We start from the raw sequence: 17,136 nt of genomic DNA, 5'->3' as shown, positions 1-17,136 counted from the left end.
TTGAAAAGCAAACGAAGCAACATACTGCAATCACAAAGGTTTTAGCTACTCACTGCATGAAGTCCAAACTGCCAAGAACTACTTTTTCCTAACAACAGTGTCACAGGTAAAACTGGTAAAATAAATGAGGGAAGAAAAAACACCAAACCAACCAACCACAAACACTATGGAAGGGTTCAGATTCCCATTTCTAAGCATGTTCATTAAGGCAAGACAGCATCAGAAAGACATTGTGGTGATTCAGTTTCTTAGTAATGGAAGTTTTTCTTTAAGAGTTCTATCTGTACACAAAACCTAAACATTCTGTTTGGTGGAAACTAAACATCAGGAACCAGATAACCAGAAAAAAAAAGGGGGGGGGATTAGAATAACCTAGGTCTCAACACCTCAAAATAGTCCCTGAAAATTACTGCATGTTTTCAATCCTCCCACATGAAGTGCAGGGCAAAAAAATCCAGGAATATCTCAACCCATAGTGGGAGTGTTTTGTAATAGGCAAGCAGTCCAAAATACTAAGTACTCTCTCTGAAGAAGTAAATTCTGTCTTCACAACAGGAATTCAGTAGAGTACAAGACAGTCACATTTTGAAACAAGCATAAACACTGAAAAACTGAACAGGAGTGCTGCACTACACAAAGGTACTATAGAATGATACCATCAACAGCAGGTTATTTATTGACTAGCATTAGACAACAGTACACAGGATGACTGCATACTGTGAAGGCAAACCGTGCAAAACTGATGCAAAGTTACAGCTCAAAAATGGTAACCTTATCAAATGCTTGTAATATATTTATCTAAACATGTTGGGTGTCAAAATAATCAGACTGCTTCAAGCTGATATTCATAGCATTCAGGCAGGGCTGAAAGTTTTAGGACCACTGCTCTAGATCATGATTCACAGCTGGTACAACTGCTGTTTATCACCAAGAACTCAAGATAGCTCTTTCCACATAACATCACAGTCAATGCTTTTCTCCACATCTAGATAGTTTCAGGCTCCACTACAGACTGCTCAGTGCAGCCATTTCTCCATTTTCTCCTCTGGCTTGATTTTCCATCTTAAGTTTCCAGACCACTCACATCCCAATTCAGCTTCCTTCCCTGTCTTCTCAATCACAGGCTACTCAGCACTAGCTTCTTGTTCCAAGGTGTCTCCCAAGTCATCTGTCAGAGGGTCAATCCTATCTCAGCCCAAACTGATGTTTCCAGTTTCTTACCAGACTATTCTAACTCCCCCTTCCTGTTCTTTACTTCTTCATTCTACCCCAGCCCGTACTAAATCTATCTCACAACTGACGCTTTTGTCTCATTTCTCTCTTTTCAGCCTCAAATTCTACAAATAAGTTTGTGCCTTTTTCTGCTACAAACCCTGGAGACCTGAGTTAGTCTTTATTGCTGCTGTTCCAGCTGAAGTCAAAGTATAGAATTTGTTTGAGAAAAACTTTGTGTCCTTTCAATTCATTTGTAACATTGCCTAAGTATTACTTATTCACAGAGTTTCAGGCCAGTCTGGCTTTTCAGGAAAATGCCCAAATTGCCGAGGCTTGTCTGAACATGCCCTAGGGTCCAAGTGGGCCAGGTGTGTGTGCCTTTAACCTATAGAATGAGTTCTCTCCAAATGTGGCCAAAGTGTCAGGTTTTTATCTCTTAATCTTTGTTATCATTGGCCATCATTGTCTCGGGAAATCTATAAATACCAGCCCAAAGGGCAAGTGCCTGGCCTTGCAATTGTCCTGGGAGAATCCACCAGCTTTGCTTGTCTTGCAATTTGGAATCTGAGCTGTGCTTCAGTTTACCCAGAAAGACTGCAAGACTCCTCACTGTAAGCGTTATAAAGCCCAGGAACAGACAGACATGTCTTGCCAGCCCGAGAGCCAAGAGTCCCTGAGAATTTTGTTTTATTGGAAGAAGCAACGAGCACTTCTGTGAAGATTGCAGCAGAAGAACCTCTCCAAACAGGTAAAGCTACAAAGCCAACAAGCCCTGCAAGCCTGAGCAGCAACCTCTTTTCTACAAAGCTTTCAGGTACAAAGCCTTCAGACATAAACCCTGTATGTGCCTTAGCAAAAAGCTGCAGAAGCCAACAGAAATTGAAACTGTCTAGTTCTGGGCCCTTCAATTTAAGAAGGACATTGAGACTCTTGCATGTGCCCAGAGAATGGCAACAAGGCTGGTGAGAGGCCTTGAGCACAAGCCCTATGAGGAGAGGCTGAGGGAGCTGGGATTGTTTAGCCTGGAGAAGAGGAGGCTCAAGGGAGACCTTTTTGCTCTCTACAACTACCTGAAAGGTGGTTGTAGCCAGGAGGGGGTTGGTCTCTTCTCCCAGGCAACCAGCACCAAAACAAGAGGACACAGTCTCAAGCTGCACCAGGGGAAGTTTAGGCTCAAGGCGAGGAGAAAGTTCTTCACAGAGCGTTGTTAGCCGTTGGGATGGGCTGCCCTGGGAGGTGGTGGAGTCACCATCCCTGCAGGACTGGATGTGGCACTTGGAGCCATGGTTTAGTAGTCATTGAGGTTTTGGGCAACAGGTTGGACTTGATGATCTTTGAGGTCTCTTCCAACCTTATTGATTCTACAGTTCTATGATTTCTTTAGCTTTCACATGGTCAACGTCATTTTGGTTTTGTTTAACTCCCCAGGCATGCCATATTGGTATCACAATCAGTGAGTAATTACAAAATCATTTTTATAAGCATCTGTTAAAGGTCTGTTGCCCTAGACAGAGTTCACTCCCCTTGTGGGCAACCTCCGGCATGGTGCTGGTGGTGTTCTCTTTTTTTTCCTCCCCTTCAGTTTAAATTAGTTTGTTGTTTCTGGATTTTTGCTCATATTGTTTAAATTGCTACATGTTCCTGCTGGTGAGGTATCTGTTCCACAACCAAATATTTTGAACCAATAAATAGGTTTTATTAGTCTTTTCCACAGGATTTTTTTTTTATTAACAAAGCCATTTTTTATCATTCCACCTATTGAATATTAATAATCTCCATATGACCATAACACTGCTAAGCATTATGTACCTCACTAAGTTTTCAGCTAACCCTCCACTTTTTGTAGAGAATATTTCACTGTACAATATGTGAAATCACAATACTGTATCATTACTAAGCAGAATGTGTATGTTGTCCATTACTCAAACTCACAATGTTATAAAATAGTCACCACTAAAATATAGCTATTTTACTTGTGCTTAGTGTAAACAAACAAAACACATACACACAACCTTAGCTCTACTAATGACTGAAAGGCATGAGACTTGCACATTTTCAAGACTTTTAGGACAAGTGTTATTCACTACTGTAGCTCCCCATTAGGACAGACTTTCCCACAGTGCCATGTGTTTGAAATATCTTTAAGGAACATGTGTTTCACAGCAGTCTGGGGCTTTAATACCACAGAAGTTATTTTGAAACCTTTATAAAGAAGTCTGATAATGGCTTAGCATTTGATTTCCTGTACCCTTTATGTCCTAGCAAAAAGGCAGGCTATGTCATTCAGCAAAACTAAACTTTGGTAGGCTGGGAACACGACACATTTTTAAACCAAAAGATCTTGTGAACAAGTCATTAAACTCAAGGTGAGTTGACCCATATCTGCTTGAGAAATTGAATTCTAGCCATATTTGCTGACATAAGGCAAGAGTACAGCAGGCAGAAACTTCCATCTCCAAAAAGAAACAGTGGCTCACAAAATATCACAGGCTCATGCTGTCTTATGAAAGCAGAACGTATTTGCTCAGAAAGAAGAAAAGCCTCTAGCTCATTTTTATTTTTTAAATACAAACCCAAACAAAACCCATACAAACAACAAAAAAAACCACAGAAAGCAAGCAAACAACAAAAATACACATACAAAACACCACCAAATAAAAAAAAAAGGACAATGCTACACACTAAATTCAGACCACTCTGACCAAAACAAGTACTCAAGTTTATTTCTTAATACTTTGCCCTTAAACTACTACTTTTACTACTAGATAAAAGTTTCTGCTCCCTCTGTAACACTTGCCCAAAGCTAAGCTCTACTTTTGATAGAGCTCATAAATAAGCATGCACTTAAAATGACATTATTTTTAGAGAACAGCATTACTGTGAACCCTTCTGTCGAACAACAAACCAGGTTTCTGCATCTGCCTTTTAAATTAATGCCCTTTCAAACACACTAGCAGTTCCTGTATTCCAAGAATCCTTAAAAGTGATGGATTGTTAAATCATAAAAATATTTCATCAGGGTAGTCGAGAAATTCCATTAACATCTAGACAACACAGGAAGCTGTCTTTATAAAGTGCTGACCACCACAGTGAAATCTGAAGTTCAGAGGCAGCATCTAAGGAAGACTGGAACATCAGCACCACATATTCACCACAGAACACGGAAGCAAGTCAAATTTTATTTCCACCTGCAAAATACTGCTAAAAGCTAAACCTGAATCAAGAACACAGCATAATATTACCAAATATAGACAAGGCAAAATTAATCAAGAGGATAAAAGAGGTTCCTATTAGCTTTCTCAATATGATCCAAACATTAATACTTCTAAGAGAAAAACCTACGACAACAGACCAGTCTTTGATGAAAAGAAGTCAAGATTAAGCCATTGAAGAAACAAGTAAGAAAAGAAATTAAGTATATTGCTTCATGCTGATACTTTCCCAGGTACTCTGCTAAACAGAGGCATAACATTTGTGCCAGTGATCTGCACAGTCTACACTGACAGCTGATGACTCCTTATTTCTAGAGTGTTGGGAAAAAAAAAACAACACACCACATCCAGGGTCTAGAGCAAATAGCACTCCCCACAGTCATTCTTCAGATTTCTTACCCACCAGAGTCGCGTGTAACATGCTTGCGCTGCATGAGCGCCAGAACTGGAAAGACTCAGCTTCACACCCCACTCATTAGCAAAAGTAGCTGACTGGTGAATTGTGTTTATAGCACTCCCGTATCAGAAAAGCTTGTGGTTTCTTCAAGCTATACCACTATGGTTTAGAGTTACAGGTGAGAGTTGGATCTCTGTCAGCAACACTGTGGTGAAGTGTGTTTCATGACGTTAATATTTACTTACAACAGTAAGCAAAGATTTTTTTCCATTCATGTTATGGCAGCCAAAAGGAACAAAAGTCTTCCTATTATCTATAGCTCAATGAGACCTTCATTCCTAAAGCTTGCAGTCAAGGAATATGTTAATTCATCAACAAAGCCAAACTGCCTGTAAGCAGTTATGTTTCAAAGTAAGGTTCTGATGGGGGGGGGGGAAATTACTGAAAATTCTATTTTTTTCATTCATAAGAGATTACTTTGTCCAAGTCACAAGCAGCGAACAAAGAGTGAGAAACAGACAGGGTAACACTGGCCTTTTGTAAGACACTTCTCAGATTCCAGTTATGTAAAATATGAACACATACTCTATTTCTGGCTGCTTACTAATTATAAAAACAGAATGGTTTAGTCATACTGAAAATGAAATATTCATGAGAGATCAGATATTTAAGCTAGGTAAAACAGAAAGTCAGTATATCCGTTATTTCTTGTATCTGTGATGAAAAATTTCACCCCACACTTTCTAGTAGGAAAAGAGAACTGGGGTACAACCCCCACAGTGGTTTTCTTTGTCCTATATTTTATCTTGAAATACTTGATAAAATTCTGCTTTCAAAAAACCCAAAAATTATTTTCCAGAATTTTTGCTCCTGCATCAAGTGCCTAACAAAAATCTCACACTAATTCTTAAGGGTTTACATTTTTTTCTATCTATAAACTGATTCAGCATCTCAGATCCATCAAAGGCATAATATGCTAAACATTTCTTTCAATGATAATGACAGCTTCATCAGCACACCTCCCTCCCAAAATCTCTAAGAACATGCAGTTACAGATAATACTCAGAAGCCTTTAAGGCACAGATCTCCAAGAGCTGAATAATCATCCTCAAAGGCTTTCCCATTTCATTAACACAGAGGAAAATAAGTAACTTGGAAGACCCTTGGTTAACACATGACATCATTTTTATAACAATCCAAAAGTAGTCAAGAAGCTGCTAACCTATCCTTCACTCACTGAAAAGATTATTAGATCATTTGAGAGTAAAGATGGTATTTGCATCATCTTTGCTTCATGAATTTGATTTGTCCTACCTTCACACCAGTAATAGTACCATTAGTGAAGCAGGAGCACACTATGGCACAGGAAGAGAAACCAAGTTTTCCCTACAACACACCTGCATCAGACCACACCCAGAGATGCCCACAGTTCGGTAGGACTTCCCCACTGGTCTCATGTAACCATTTCATGCAAGAAAGTAAATGGCTAGGCCACTTTGTTCTCCCTGTTAAGATAACCAAGCTGAAACATTGCTTCTGTTACCCTACAGCTGGTGCATTTCTAGTCTGAATCTTGGGGCTGTACATGAAGCTTGCCCCCACAATCCCTGTTTACATTAACAAAATCTCATCAAGTATTCAACACATGTCTAACTGGAGATCCTCTGGTTTGAAGTTATAATTTCTGGAGCCTTAAAAATACTGCATCTTCCTGTTGGCTGTACACCAGATGCCTACTGTATCTGCAGACTATAAAACCTCTCAAAAGGAACTATGTTAAGTTTAAATTGACAATTTGTCTTTGAACTTCCCAAAATTAAACACAGCAGTTTTACTGGATTTTCCTGCCCTGAGGAAAACAGCAAAAGCAACAAAGGCAGAAATTCCAACACACCTCAATGACCTGCTTAACAGTGAAAGTTAACCACTTCTGGACATGCTCCCTTTGTAACTATTTACAGTGCTGTTCTCTGTTCATCACTAACATTACAATGGAAAAGAAGAATGATGCCATTGTTTGCATGAAACATGCTGCCTAATATGAAGAAATTTTAGGATACAAGATAGAAGACAGTAGTATAAACAAAAAGCTGGAAACAAGAACAACAGAAAACATACCTGACTGTACCCACTATGGAAGTCAGAACAGAATAGACTATTTCATTTGGAAAGGATCAACAACAATCTAGTCCAGTTCAGTTCTTATTCTTACAAAACCTGATCTGAACAGAGAGGTGCATGACAAGGAGATTTCATTAGACATTACAAGAAGAGCAGACTTCATGAGATTAGCACATACCTTCTGCCTGTTGAGTCTCCTGGGGCTCTCTCTCTCTAGGTTCTAGAGGCTCAGTTTCAGACTGCAATTCTGTGGATTGCTTTCTTTCAAAACTGAAGTCTGGAAGTCGTGGAGCCTGAGGTCTAGTTTTTCTTGCAGGATTCAGGAAAAAGCAGTAGGCACACCTAAATGCTACACAAAAGCACATCCAGTAAGAAGTCTAACTAATTTCATCTTTATTCCTACTCTCTCTTCTGTTTGTCCAAAATACCAAAACCACATAATTTTTTAAAAGTGACCAAAATACTAAAAACAGAATTAAATAAAAGTAATCATCAGTACCTGAGAGTACTTCTATCAGATTTACACAATCTGTTCCATCTAGCTCCATTTTAAACTTTAACAGAAATTTGCTTCTCAAAAACCTGTTTGCTTTCAGCTTTGCTGCATTTTTGAGTGCTGCCCACAACCATGGAAGATTTGACCACAGTGAAGAAAATAATCCAAATTCAGTGCCACCAGATGTTGCTATATGGGGGGGTTCTATCCTTTCTTATAAAAGAACTAAGTTGACAGATCACTACTTTTTTCTGTCCCTAAGATGCCACTTTCTTCATCTTTGGAGCAAGGAGATGCTATGTATTCTGCAACCTGTGTCTCACTGCTTTTTGAGGAGAATGCTCCAGTAATGCTTAATTAAGCAGAGGCAGTTTTGTCCTAGACTACTTGTTAGTTAAATGCTTATTTCTCCCCTTAAAACAAGGATAGAAGTGGCAATTTCTTGCAAAGTTGAACTGGGAACTCATTTGAACTAAGATGACACAGACTAGGCAGTTTTTGGTTCCATAGGAAATGTTCAACTTTTTCTCACAATGCTGTATATTTGCTCATAAGTATCAGGCTTACAGTTGTGGTAGAAAGGAGGCAAAACATCTGTGTTCAATAAACAGCTGTGCCTGTCTTAAGTTACTGTCAGCCATAAATTCACATACAGTCCCCTAGGGCTTGTTTCTGGTACCTCCCCAGGATCTTCTTGACAAAGCAAAATTATTTGAGTTCTGGTAAAAAAGGTACACTTTAATGTCAGGTAGTTTCTCAGTATAAAATCCTTCTGAGATCCATTCGTAGCCAGTAGCAATACCCAGGGATGTGTTGGAGAAGGCTTATTTCTACTGAACAGTTTTCTATACAAAATCCTTGGCCTGAGGTTGCAATGAAATACTTCTCTAAATCTTGACGTGAATCTTAAGGGTAGTAAGTTACCATGAAACCAGTCTTATATGAAGTGGTGTTTCACTGCCAGTTAAGTACCTAACTGCTAACAAAATCAAGTGTGATGTGTGATAGTTACGAAACCTAAGACAACTAACAGTCTACCACAGATTAGCCCTTACCTATGTATTCAAACTCCTCCTTCAAAGCCATACCATTGTGAGAAAAACATTGCTGACATATAAGAGCATACCTAGAAAACATGAATAATATATAATTACATACCTTTAAGTGATAACTTAAAGTAATAACTGAAGTGAGATGTATTTTACCTCTGATATTGAACAACAGCTTAGTCTTAAAAGGCTATTTCCACAGTGAAATTTTTGTCCTTTAAACTATTATGTAATAAACAGATTGTTTGCTTTAAGTTGGTCTGAAAACAATTAAGTATTTTTAGCCATAATTTAAACTTTATGGTTCAAACTATTTTTAAATATCATCTTTGTCAGAAAATAACATCCAAGTTTCTATTTCATTAGAATACAGTCAACATGAAAAGCGACTGGTTAACATGGAAGCTTTGGTATGTTTGCACCATTTTGAAGGAAATCTGAAATCATTTATAATGGTAATAAAGACAGAGCTAAGATAATCAATTATCTTTTGAACTTTCAAAAAGTTCATTCATTCACTCACTTAAGCACAGATGTTTCTCTATCACATGACTTATACCACTTAAGGCAGAGGCTAATTTTGTCAAAATAGCATTTTTCCTACTAAGAGATTTCAGGTAAAGCAGCAACACTACCTGTTCTGAGGACCATCACCAACCAAATATTCAATAACTCTATCCACAACTCCTCTTTCTCGAGGAAGAATAGGTCTTGCTAAAGGAGGGCCTGGAGGATGAAGACCTAGGAAGACATGAACCACATCAAAATTATTTCCAACTATATTATTACATATCACATTTCACTGTGTGCTTTTGCAATAAATCCAAATGAAGGATTATCAAGAGAGTAGAGTTTGTTAACAAACTGAACTAATTCAGAAGGACATTTAATGGAAAGATACCATGGAAAAAAAAGGGTGGACTTCAGGCTTAGAAGACAGATTTTTCTTTTTTGTAGCAACTTTGCTGGGGTCAGAACCAGAAGGTGTACAGCCACAGCCTCCAACACAACTGATACTTTCATGAAGCATACACAGAGAAGTAACACCTATCTTGTAAGTATATACGAGCAAAGACAACACAGCAAGTCTTCCTATTTGTTAAGCTGATCCAAGATGGGCTTTCAATTTAAACAGAGCATGAAATGTGAAATGCAATTACCATTTCAAGCTCTGGACCTTTTAACCTTCACAGACTGGAACAACAAAGGAGAGTAACTCACAGCAAAACATGCTACATTGTAGTAAACCTCAACCTCAATGCTAATATTCAGCTAACCTCCCATCCTCTATGGCAAACATGAGAAACATTGCTGGAATAAAAGATTTTCAGCAGTGCTCTCTCAAAATGTTACACATAGAACAAGACTAATCTTGCCATTAAGGCTGCAATATTTCTAACAGAGGCTCTCAAAACACCTCTCATCAATACTATGTAATAGACCTAAATGGACCGTCCTAGTCTTTACAAGCACAAAATTAGATCAGAAAAATACTTCAATTTACAACCCTTCAATAGGCACCAAAGTTTCACGCTCAACACATTTTTAAAATAGCCCTCATTTTCACAATTGAGCTGAATTCAGGAGATATCCATCAGTGAATACATTCCCAGCTTACTCCTCTCTTCTGCCAGCAAGCATGAAGCCAGACAAAGAAAACCCTCACAGCAGCAAGACAGAACAGACTTGATGCAACATCAACTGAACCTAATACTTTATACAGATTCTAAAAAAGCTGCCTGGAGAAGCATTTAGGTAAAATGCATTTCCTCAAGCTTCAAAAAAGATGAAAGACTCAAAACTCCCATAAAAAAAAGTGATTACACATCTGACAAAGTAAAGACTGGTGCAAATTTTCACAGGACCTGTGTACCAGCGGTATATGAAAAGTTTCTAGAATTAATAAACAAAGTAAAAATTAAATAAAGTTACCTAGAATGAAACATCACAACACACTCCAAGAACAACTTCAATTACTTGCCTACTAATAACTCAAACCAACCATCTTAGTTCTCATGCTGTTATGGACACCAGTAATTAATATAAACATCAAAAGCAATCATTGTACAAAGACTGGTCATTTCTGCAAAGCTTGGCAAACTCTCAACTACCTGCTGGTTATTAATTTTCAAACATATGGGAGCTCTGTGGTAATACATGTTAAATTGATTCTCCTCTACGAAATACAGTATAATGAAAATGAATTATTAATCTTCTCTAAAGTAGAGATAATTAAGGCTATTCATATTTGTTGCAAGCCATGCATAAACTGAGATGCAACATTACTCTTATAGATACTGGAATTACGTACTTTTCACTACAGCTACACAACTGAAATTTTATATGGCTGGAAGGTTTGGAGAAATACATGAGAAAACAGAGCTTCCACATAGACAATTGCAGCAGCTTCTACTGCTATCTACAACAAAACAGTACATTTGGTTAAAAGACCAGTTATTAGTGGGGGGGAGGAAGTAGTGCCTTGAAAGCATTATCATAAAAATATAAAATATTAAATATTTAAGTTAACAGACTTGGCAACTGTTCTTTCAAACAAGTGCATTCAATTTTTCTCCTTTTTTCTCTTCACCATTTATGCAGTAAAGGCTGAATTTCATCCAGCTCAATGTGCCTCAATTTTCCCCTAAGAATAAAACTATTAGATAGCTGACATTTTATTAGAGAGTCAGCCTTTTAAATGAGAAGGAGAATGCCATTTTAAACTCATTAAGGAATTTTCAGTAAGCAGGTTTCAGTAAAAGTGGTTTGTAACCAAATGACCAATTTCCTGGTGCAAAAAGCTGATTTCTGGTACTTCAAGATAATCAAGACTTACTAATAACTTGCCTTTACAGTTCACTTCAGGGACAAAACCAAATTTGGTACTTTCCTAATACAGATAAACAATTACTAACAAAAAATAAGGCCCAATGGGCTCTGCACAGAAATGAGAGATCACAGCTTTTCATGACAAGTTTCTTCCACTAGCCTAAACAATACAAACAAGCATTTTAACATTTAGCTGCAAAAGATTAAGAGGACTAGGTGTCAATATATTATGTATAGTCCTATGTTCAGATTGTATCATGGAAGTTATCAAGCTAGGACATAAAATTTTTATGACTCAAAGTTAAAAATCAGAGAAAAAGGTTGGAGAACTCTTCCAACCTTAGTGATACTGTGATACTGTAACTACTCAGTGCTGCTCATAAGGTTCTTGGCAAGTTTCAGACCACCTGTTTTCAAGGCAGCATTTCATCTCCCTTCTTGCCTTGTGATCCAACACTAGACATCCCACAACAAACGAAAGACCTGGCACTAACCCATACATAGCTCTACCAGCCATGAGGAGAACAATGTCTCCTACCCAAACTCTCAAATTTTGCCATCCCTCTTATGGAATTTAGTTCATATTCTATTCAATAAAGTCCATCCCATCCGATCACCAAGTGAAAAACCAAAGGAAAAGCATTTTCAGGATATGAAACCAAATTTTAAAGAACAATCATTTCTACCATATTTCAACCTGTTGGTCAACTTTTGTACCAGAATAACAATGTGATTTTAGAACTCAGCTATGACACAGACAACTTTTCTGGTGTATCTGGTATTTTACACTTCAATCTATGCATATAGATTGCATGGCTATAACTCCAAGAGTAAAAATTTAAATAAATGTCAAGATGCATGTTAAAAAATATGTGCAGGGTTTAGTGAGAAACATGAATATATTCTGAAAGCATTCTCCTCTGTACCTGATTTATGTAAGTGTATAGCTCTTCTAAACTAAAAGCATAAAAAGGTATGCTGTATTGTTGACTATAGAATACTGCAAAGTTTTATTGCCATTTAAACAAAGAAGCCATAACAGTTAAATGAACTCAAGCAATAGGTTTCAGCATCAAAAGGTGCCAGCTGTAAAGAGTTATGGCTAATTGAATATGGAACTCCTGCTTAATCAGATAACTGCTCTGCTATTTCCAAATGAAATGCCATTTCCATACTGTCTGAAAATGGCCTATTTTATTGGTAACCAGAGAAAACAATATCAACTGTAAACAACTTTAAGTGCTCTGTTTACCCATTCCAGGCACTGGCGTAGCAGGAGATCCAGGGCGCCTTGGTAAAACATTTGACTGCAAGGATGGCACAACTGTTCTTTCTGGGGCTCCGCTCACAGCTGATGTCTCTCTCTGCTGACTGGGAGATGCTGGAACCAGTGATTTTGGAGAGCCTTGTTTAGGAGTTGCAGGCTGAGGGGTAGAAGCATTTCTTTGACCAGTGGTCCTCTGACGAATTTCTGACAAGAACAAGTGCATACTGAATGTAACATCTAGCATTATAAGCATAAGATTATTAAAAGTACATTAATATCATCATTCCAAGCTGCAAATAGTAGACAAACAAAACCAGAAAGGTCAGTAACCAAAGATCACCAGCTGCCTAGCTCAGCATGTCAGAAAGAAAACTCAGACTATTGTATTTTAATAGCAGGAACAATTGATTGTTAAATACTCAGGGCAAAATTCTTCTACAAGAAAACTGGATTCCTACCTTACAACTCTGTTCTCTAACATGGAATGTTGGGAGATATAAACAGCTAGATTCAAACCACAATGTACAGACAGAACTGACTACTGTTTTTACTCAATGCTTTAATCATGCTTCCAAGTATTTAGCTTGCCATGAGACCGAAAACCATTCAGTCAATGTTTAAAATATCCAAGCTAATTGTTCAGAGTTAAAGATTTTTCTGATTGGATAAACGATACTATTCTAAAGCCAAAAGAAAATTTAATGCTTCATTCAGATTATTTAGTTTCAAGTACTTTTTTTCAGCAACCCTACCAACAAGCCACAAAGCAGCAACAGGCTCTGCGTCAACATATTCTTAACCTTTAATTCATCTCACTCCACTATCAGAGTAGTTATTATTAAATAGCTATTACAAAAAACTTAGGTTTCCTTAGTTGCTCTCATCTGATGCCAGTTATCAGTAACACAAATGGGAATATCATCTCAGTAATATACTATGGTCTAGATTTTTTTTTTTTTTTAATTAATGCAAACCCAAAGTTCCATTCCATTTATACAAGTTTGTTCTGTGAAAGAAGACAGAACACTGCTCTTGAACAGCAGTTAGCATCATCTACTTCCCATCCCATCTCTACCTAATCACCTCTAGGGAGCCTTTGAAATATACTATTGCAAAAAATCAAATTGAAATGTAAGCCTTACTTTAGGGCTGCAGTCATTAACATTGTAAACAAGTTACAGTTTAGTACCAGAAGATATACTCCCAAGACTGCCTACACCTAAGGCTATAGGACCCTACACACTTACTGTCTAGCACCCACATTAGTTTAAAAAAGCTTGTTTCTCTTTCTTCACAACAAATGGAATTCAACATTAGAAATGGACTTCAAAATCTCTAATCTTGAAGCTCAGGGATTTTACCTGCTGACTTTGCATCAGGCTGGAAAAGTTTAAAACCTTAGAAGGCAGTTTACAGGTCCACTGGCAGCTGGCCAGGGGGAGATGAGTGTGACGAAGTCAGAAAGAATGATCCCTGTCCCAGGAAGTACAATACTACCACACTAAGCTTCTGTATGGGCTGCAGCAGGCAGGCAGTGTGACAACACCAGGTTACACTAGCTAAGAAATAGTAGCTATCACTGAAGTACTAGGTTAAATATAAAAGTTCTTTTGGAAAAATCACCAATCTCTAGTGTCATGAAACTGCAATATTCACAGGCTATGTCAGCCTTTAGTAAGACTCAAAGAAAATCCACCTGGTTTGGTTTCCTACAGGGCAGAACAGATTACTAGTTTTCCTCTACCACACCTTCATCTACATGACTGAATTACTTCACACAATTTTTATCACCTAAGTTTAGCAAGTTCATCTCCTGTTTAAATTGTTCAGAATCTCAAAACCAGGATTAACTGGTAAGAGCTGCAGAAATTCTATTAAGGTTTCTTTGTTAACTTGTTTTTATTTTGAAAACTGCTCCTATGTTGAAAGTTTTATTTTAATCAAGAATTCATTTATAATGAACCTCGCCACTGACAGTTCTTAGCTTTTTGTGAGAGACTTTAGTAGCATCCTCTCCATGTCCACAAATTATATTGATTCTGCTGCATGATTTACCCATATTTTCAAGTTTGTTTTCCCACTCATGTACTAAAAAAAAAAATAAATAAAAAGAATCAAGCTAAAAGGTATTCAATTTTTCAACTCTTCTCAGCTCCACAGATCTTCAAAAAGTCTAATTCCACTTTTTCCAAGATAACTTGAAATATTTTTATCCACTGCTAAGATTTTCTTCATTCTTTCTTATGTAGCATGCTTTATTAGTTTTACATATAAAAATATAAATAGTCACGACTAATTTCTACATGTGGATGTTACTTCTATACTTTGAAGGCTGTCTTCCTATGTCATGTGGTTTAAGCATATCTATTTTGGTTGCTTAACAGTTCTGAGTCTGTTATGTCATGGATATACTCACATTAATTCTGAGCCCATAACACACTATTCCTAAGCAATCTGCTCTTATCTGTTCTTTCTCAAGGGTCATTTTATTACCACCACTTTAATGACACTACTGCTAATTCAATTTGCACCTACAATGATACTGAACACAAGTATTATACAGTTAGTGTAACTAAGAGACATGAGACTAAAACTACTGGAGTACATTATAAAGGCAAGAATGCAAGAGCCATTTCTAGTTTCCACAAAATGGCATTGGATTATTGACAAGACTTCCCTTTGCTTCTCTTCCACTTAGAAGTTCATTTGGCTTTCATTCTATCCTTATTTCATACGTAATTGAAATTGCCACCATTTTTCTGCTCTCCAAATAAGAGAGGTTGTCAGAACTTACAATATAAGAAAATGAGAAATGTTCTCCTCAGTGAGACCAACAGCCCATCCATCCCCATATTCCGTCTTTTAGAATGATTGTAAATGTTAAAGACAGCACACAAACCTGAATTATTTCTGTTGCCTAAATCTTTGATAACATCCCTAGGATCCATAAACATATTGTCATGAATGTTGCAGAGTACAGCCCTGTGTAATCATTTTAATACCACATATGGACCCTGTTGCCCATGAACTCCTCTAATCCCTTTCAAACCTGCTGCCCACTTCCAAAAAAACAGCCCTAGTATTTATCTGCAGTAACTGGATACGATCCATATACTTGTCAAATTGCCTTATGTTGAGATGCAACATGTTAATAATGAACCTCCTGCAAAGTTCCAGGTTTACCTAACTTAAGTTCCACAAACTAGTTGAGTAATGCATCCAAACTCAAGATCCATCCCAATCTGTTAAAACTACAATTATTTAAGTTTAAAAACTTCTTTCAAATCTAAAAGCTGAAAAGATATATATGAAAATTGGAATGCTACCAGCTGCTTTTCTGAGACTCAACAATTTAATGCTGATTAGATCTTTGTATCAATTAGTATGATGCATAAGTTTCCATTTCAGCTGTTGGTTCACAAACATACCAACTAACCAAACTTTCACCAGGTGCCTCATACACCACACCATCCAACACATTATTTACTGTCTTTTAAAAAAGACTCAGTTACAGAGCTCAAGATGAATTCTGTTGCCTTGTTAGTGTGTCCAAAATGAGTGAAGAAAAGATCAAGGAATGTCTATTTGTTTGCAGGTATTTTACTATTCCCCATTACTGTAGTTCTACCATATATTGCATACACCAAATTACACTACAATCGCATTAAAACGTGATCTAGTTATAGTAATTTATATACTGCAGAGAAGTTAGCATTTGTTTTGGGCAGATGTTTAGTATGAAAAGCAATAACCTGGTAGGTTTTTGACAATTGAAAATTGAAATAATTACTGCACATACCAAGAACAGGTTATTTAGAAAGCGAGTCTCCACAATTTTACAAGCGAAAGCCAAACAAAGCATGACCCTCCTGAACTGTAATGTGTCTACAAAATACAGTAGTCTAAATAGCCACTTTTACATGGACAAAAAGCAGCATCAATTCTAAATTCAATGTTTTAGAAAACAGATCAGAAAAAGGGAGAAAAGGAAGTTGTGCTATATACAAAGAAAATACAGAATTACAGAATCACTTAGGTTGGAAAGAACCTTTAAGATTCTCAAATCAAGCTGTAAACCACAAACTTAAAAAGCTCATTTTCCACAGGTCAAGCTGCACTTTTATTCAGCATAAGCTGCTTAATATGGATGCATCCAAAGAAACTGAATAACGTTTCACTCGTGATTACATTTTCTGAATTGTCCCCACTTAGAGGTCTCTGATACACACTACCACACAGTCTCAGACAGCAGCACTTAGCATTCTTCTAAATGAAACTAAACTGAAAGACGCCTTCCATCAGGTCCACAATACTAGTTTATAGCTATCCTTAAATAAAATACCCTATATATATAATCTGGGCAAACTCTCCAGCAACAACTTTTTCACATCATGACAATTTGAAGCTCAGCAAGAAGAGAACAGTGGATTTCCCCATGCAGCTTAAACGTGTTTGTTAGTAAAATCCAGATGTTCTATGCCCATCAAAACTAGCACTCCAACAGCAAAAAAATGAGCCAAATGAAAAATTAGTTACAAGAATAAGACTCA

The 17,136-nt window shown here is 37.3% G+C and overlaps 1 protein-coding gene across 3 annotated transcripts in view; it reads right to left on the bottom strand.

Annotated features, from left to right (window-relative positions):
* Positions 1–17,136, bottom strand: part of LNPK (lunapark, ER junction formation factor) — a 43,947-nt gene that overhangs the window by 5,712 nt on the left and 21,099 nt on the right. For all 3 annotated transcript variants that reach the window (XR_008462927.1, XM_054174241.1, XM_054174231.1), the window contains exons 9-12: positions 12,572–12,790; positions 9,126–9,231; positions 8,497–8,567; positions 7,124–7,294 (exon numbers count right to left, since the gene is read on the bottom strand). Coding sequence is in view for 2 of the 3 variants with exons in the window: in XM_054174241.1 (XP_054030216.1) it covers positions 7,124–7,294; positions 8,497–8,567; positions 9,126–9,231; positions 12,572–12,790 (567 nt within the window). In the remaining variant the exon portion in view is untranslated. The remainder of the gene's footprint in view (positions 1–7,123; positions 7,295–8,496; positions 8,568–9,125; positions 9,232–12,571; positions 12,791–17,136) is intronic.

The sequence above is a fragment of the Dryobates pubescens genome, chromosome 2 (assembly GCF_014839835.1).
Source record: "Dryobates pubescens isolate bDryPub1 chromosome 2, bDryPub1.pri, whole genome shotgun sequence".
Taxonomy (NCBI): Eukaryota; Metazoa; Chordata; class Aves; order Piciformes; family Picidae; genus Dryobates; species Dryobates pubescens.
The sequence above is the reverse complement of the archived record's forward strand: the minus strand, read 5'-3'. Positions and strand labels throughout refer to the sequence as shown.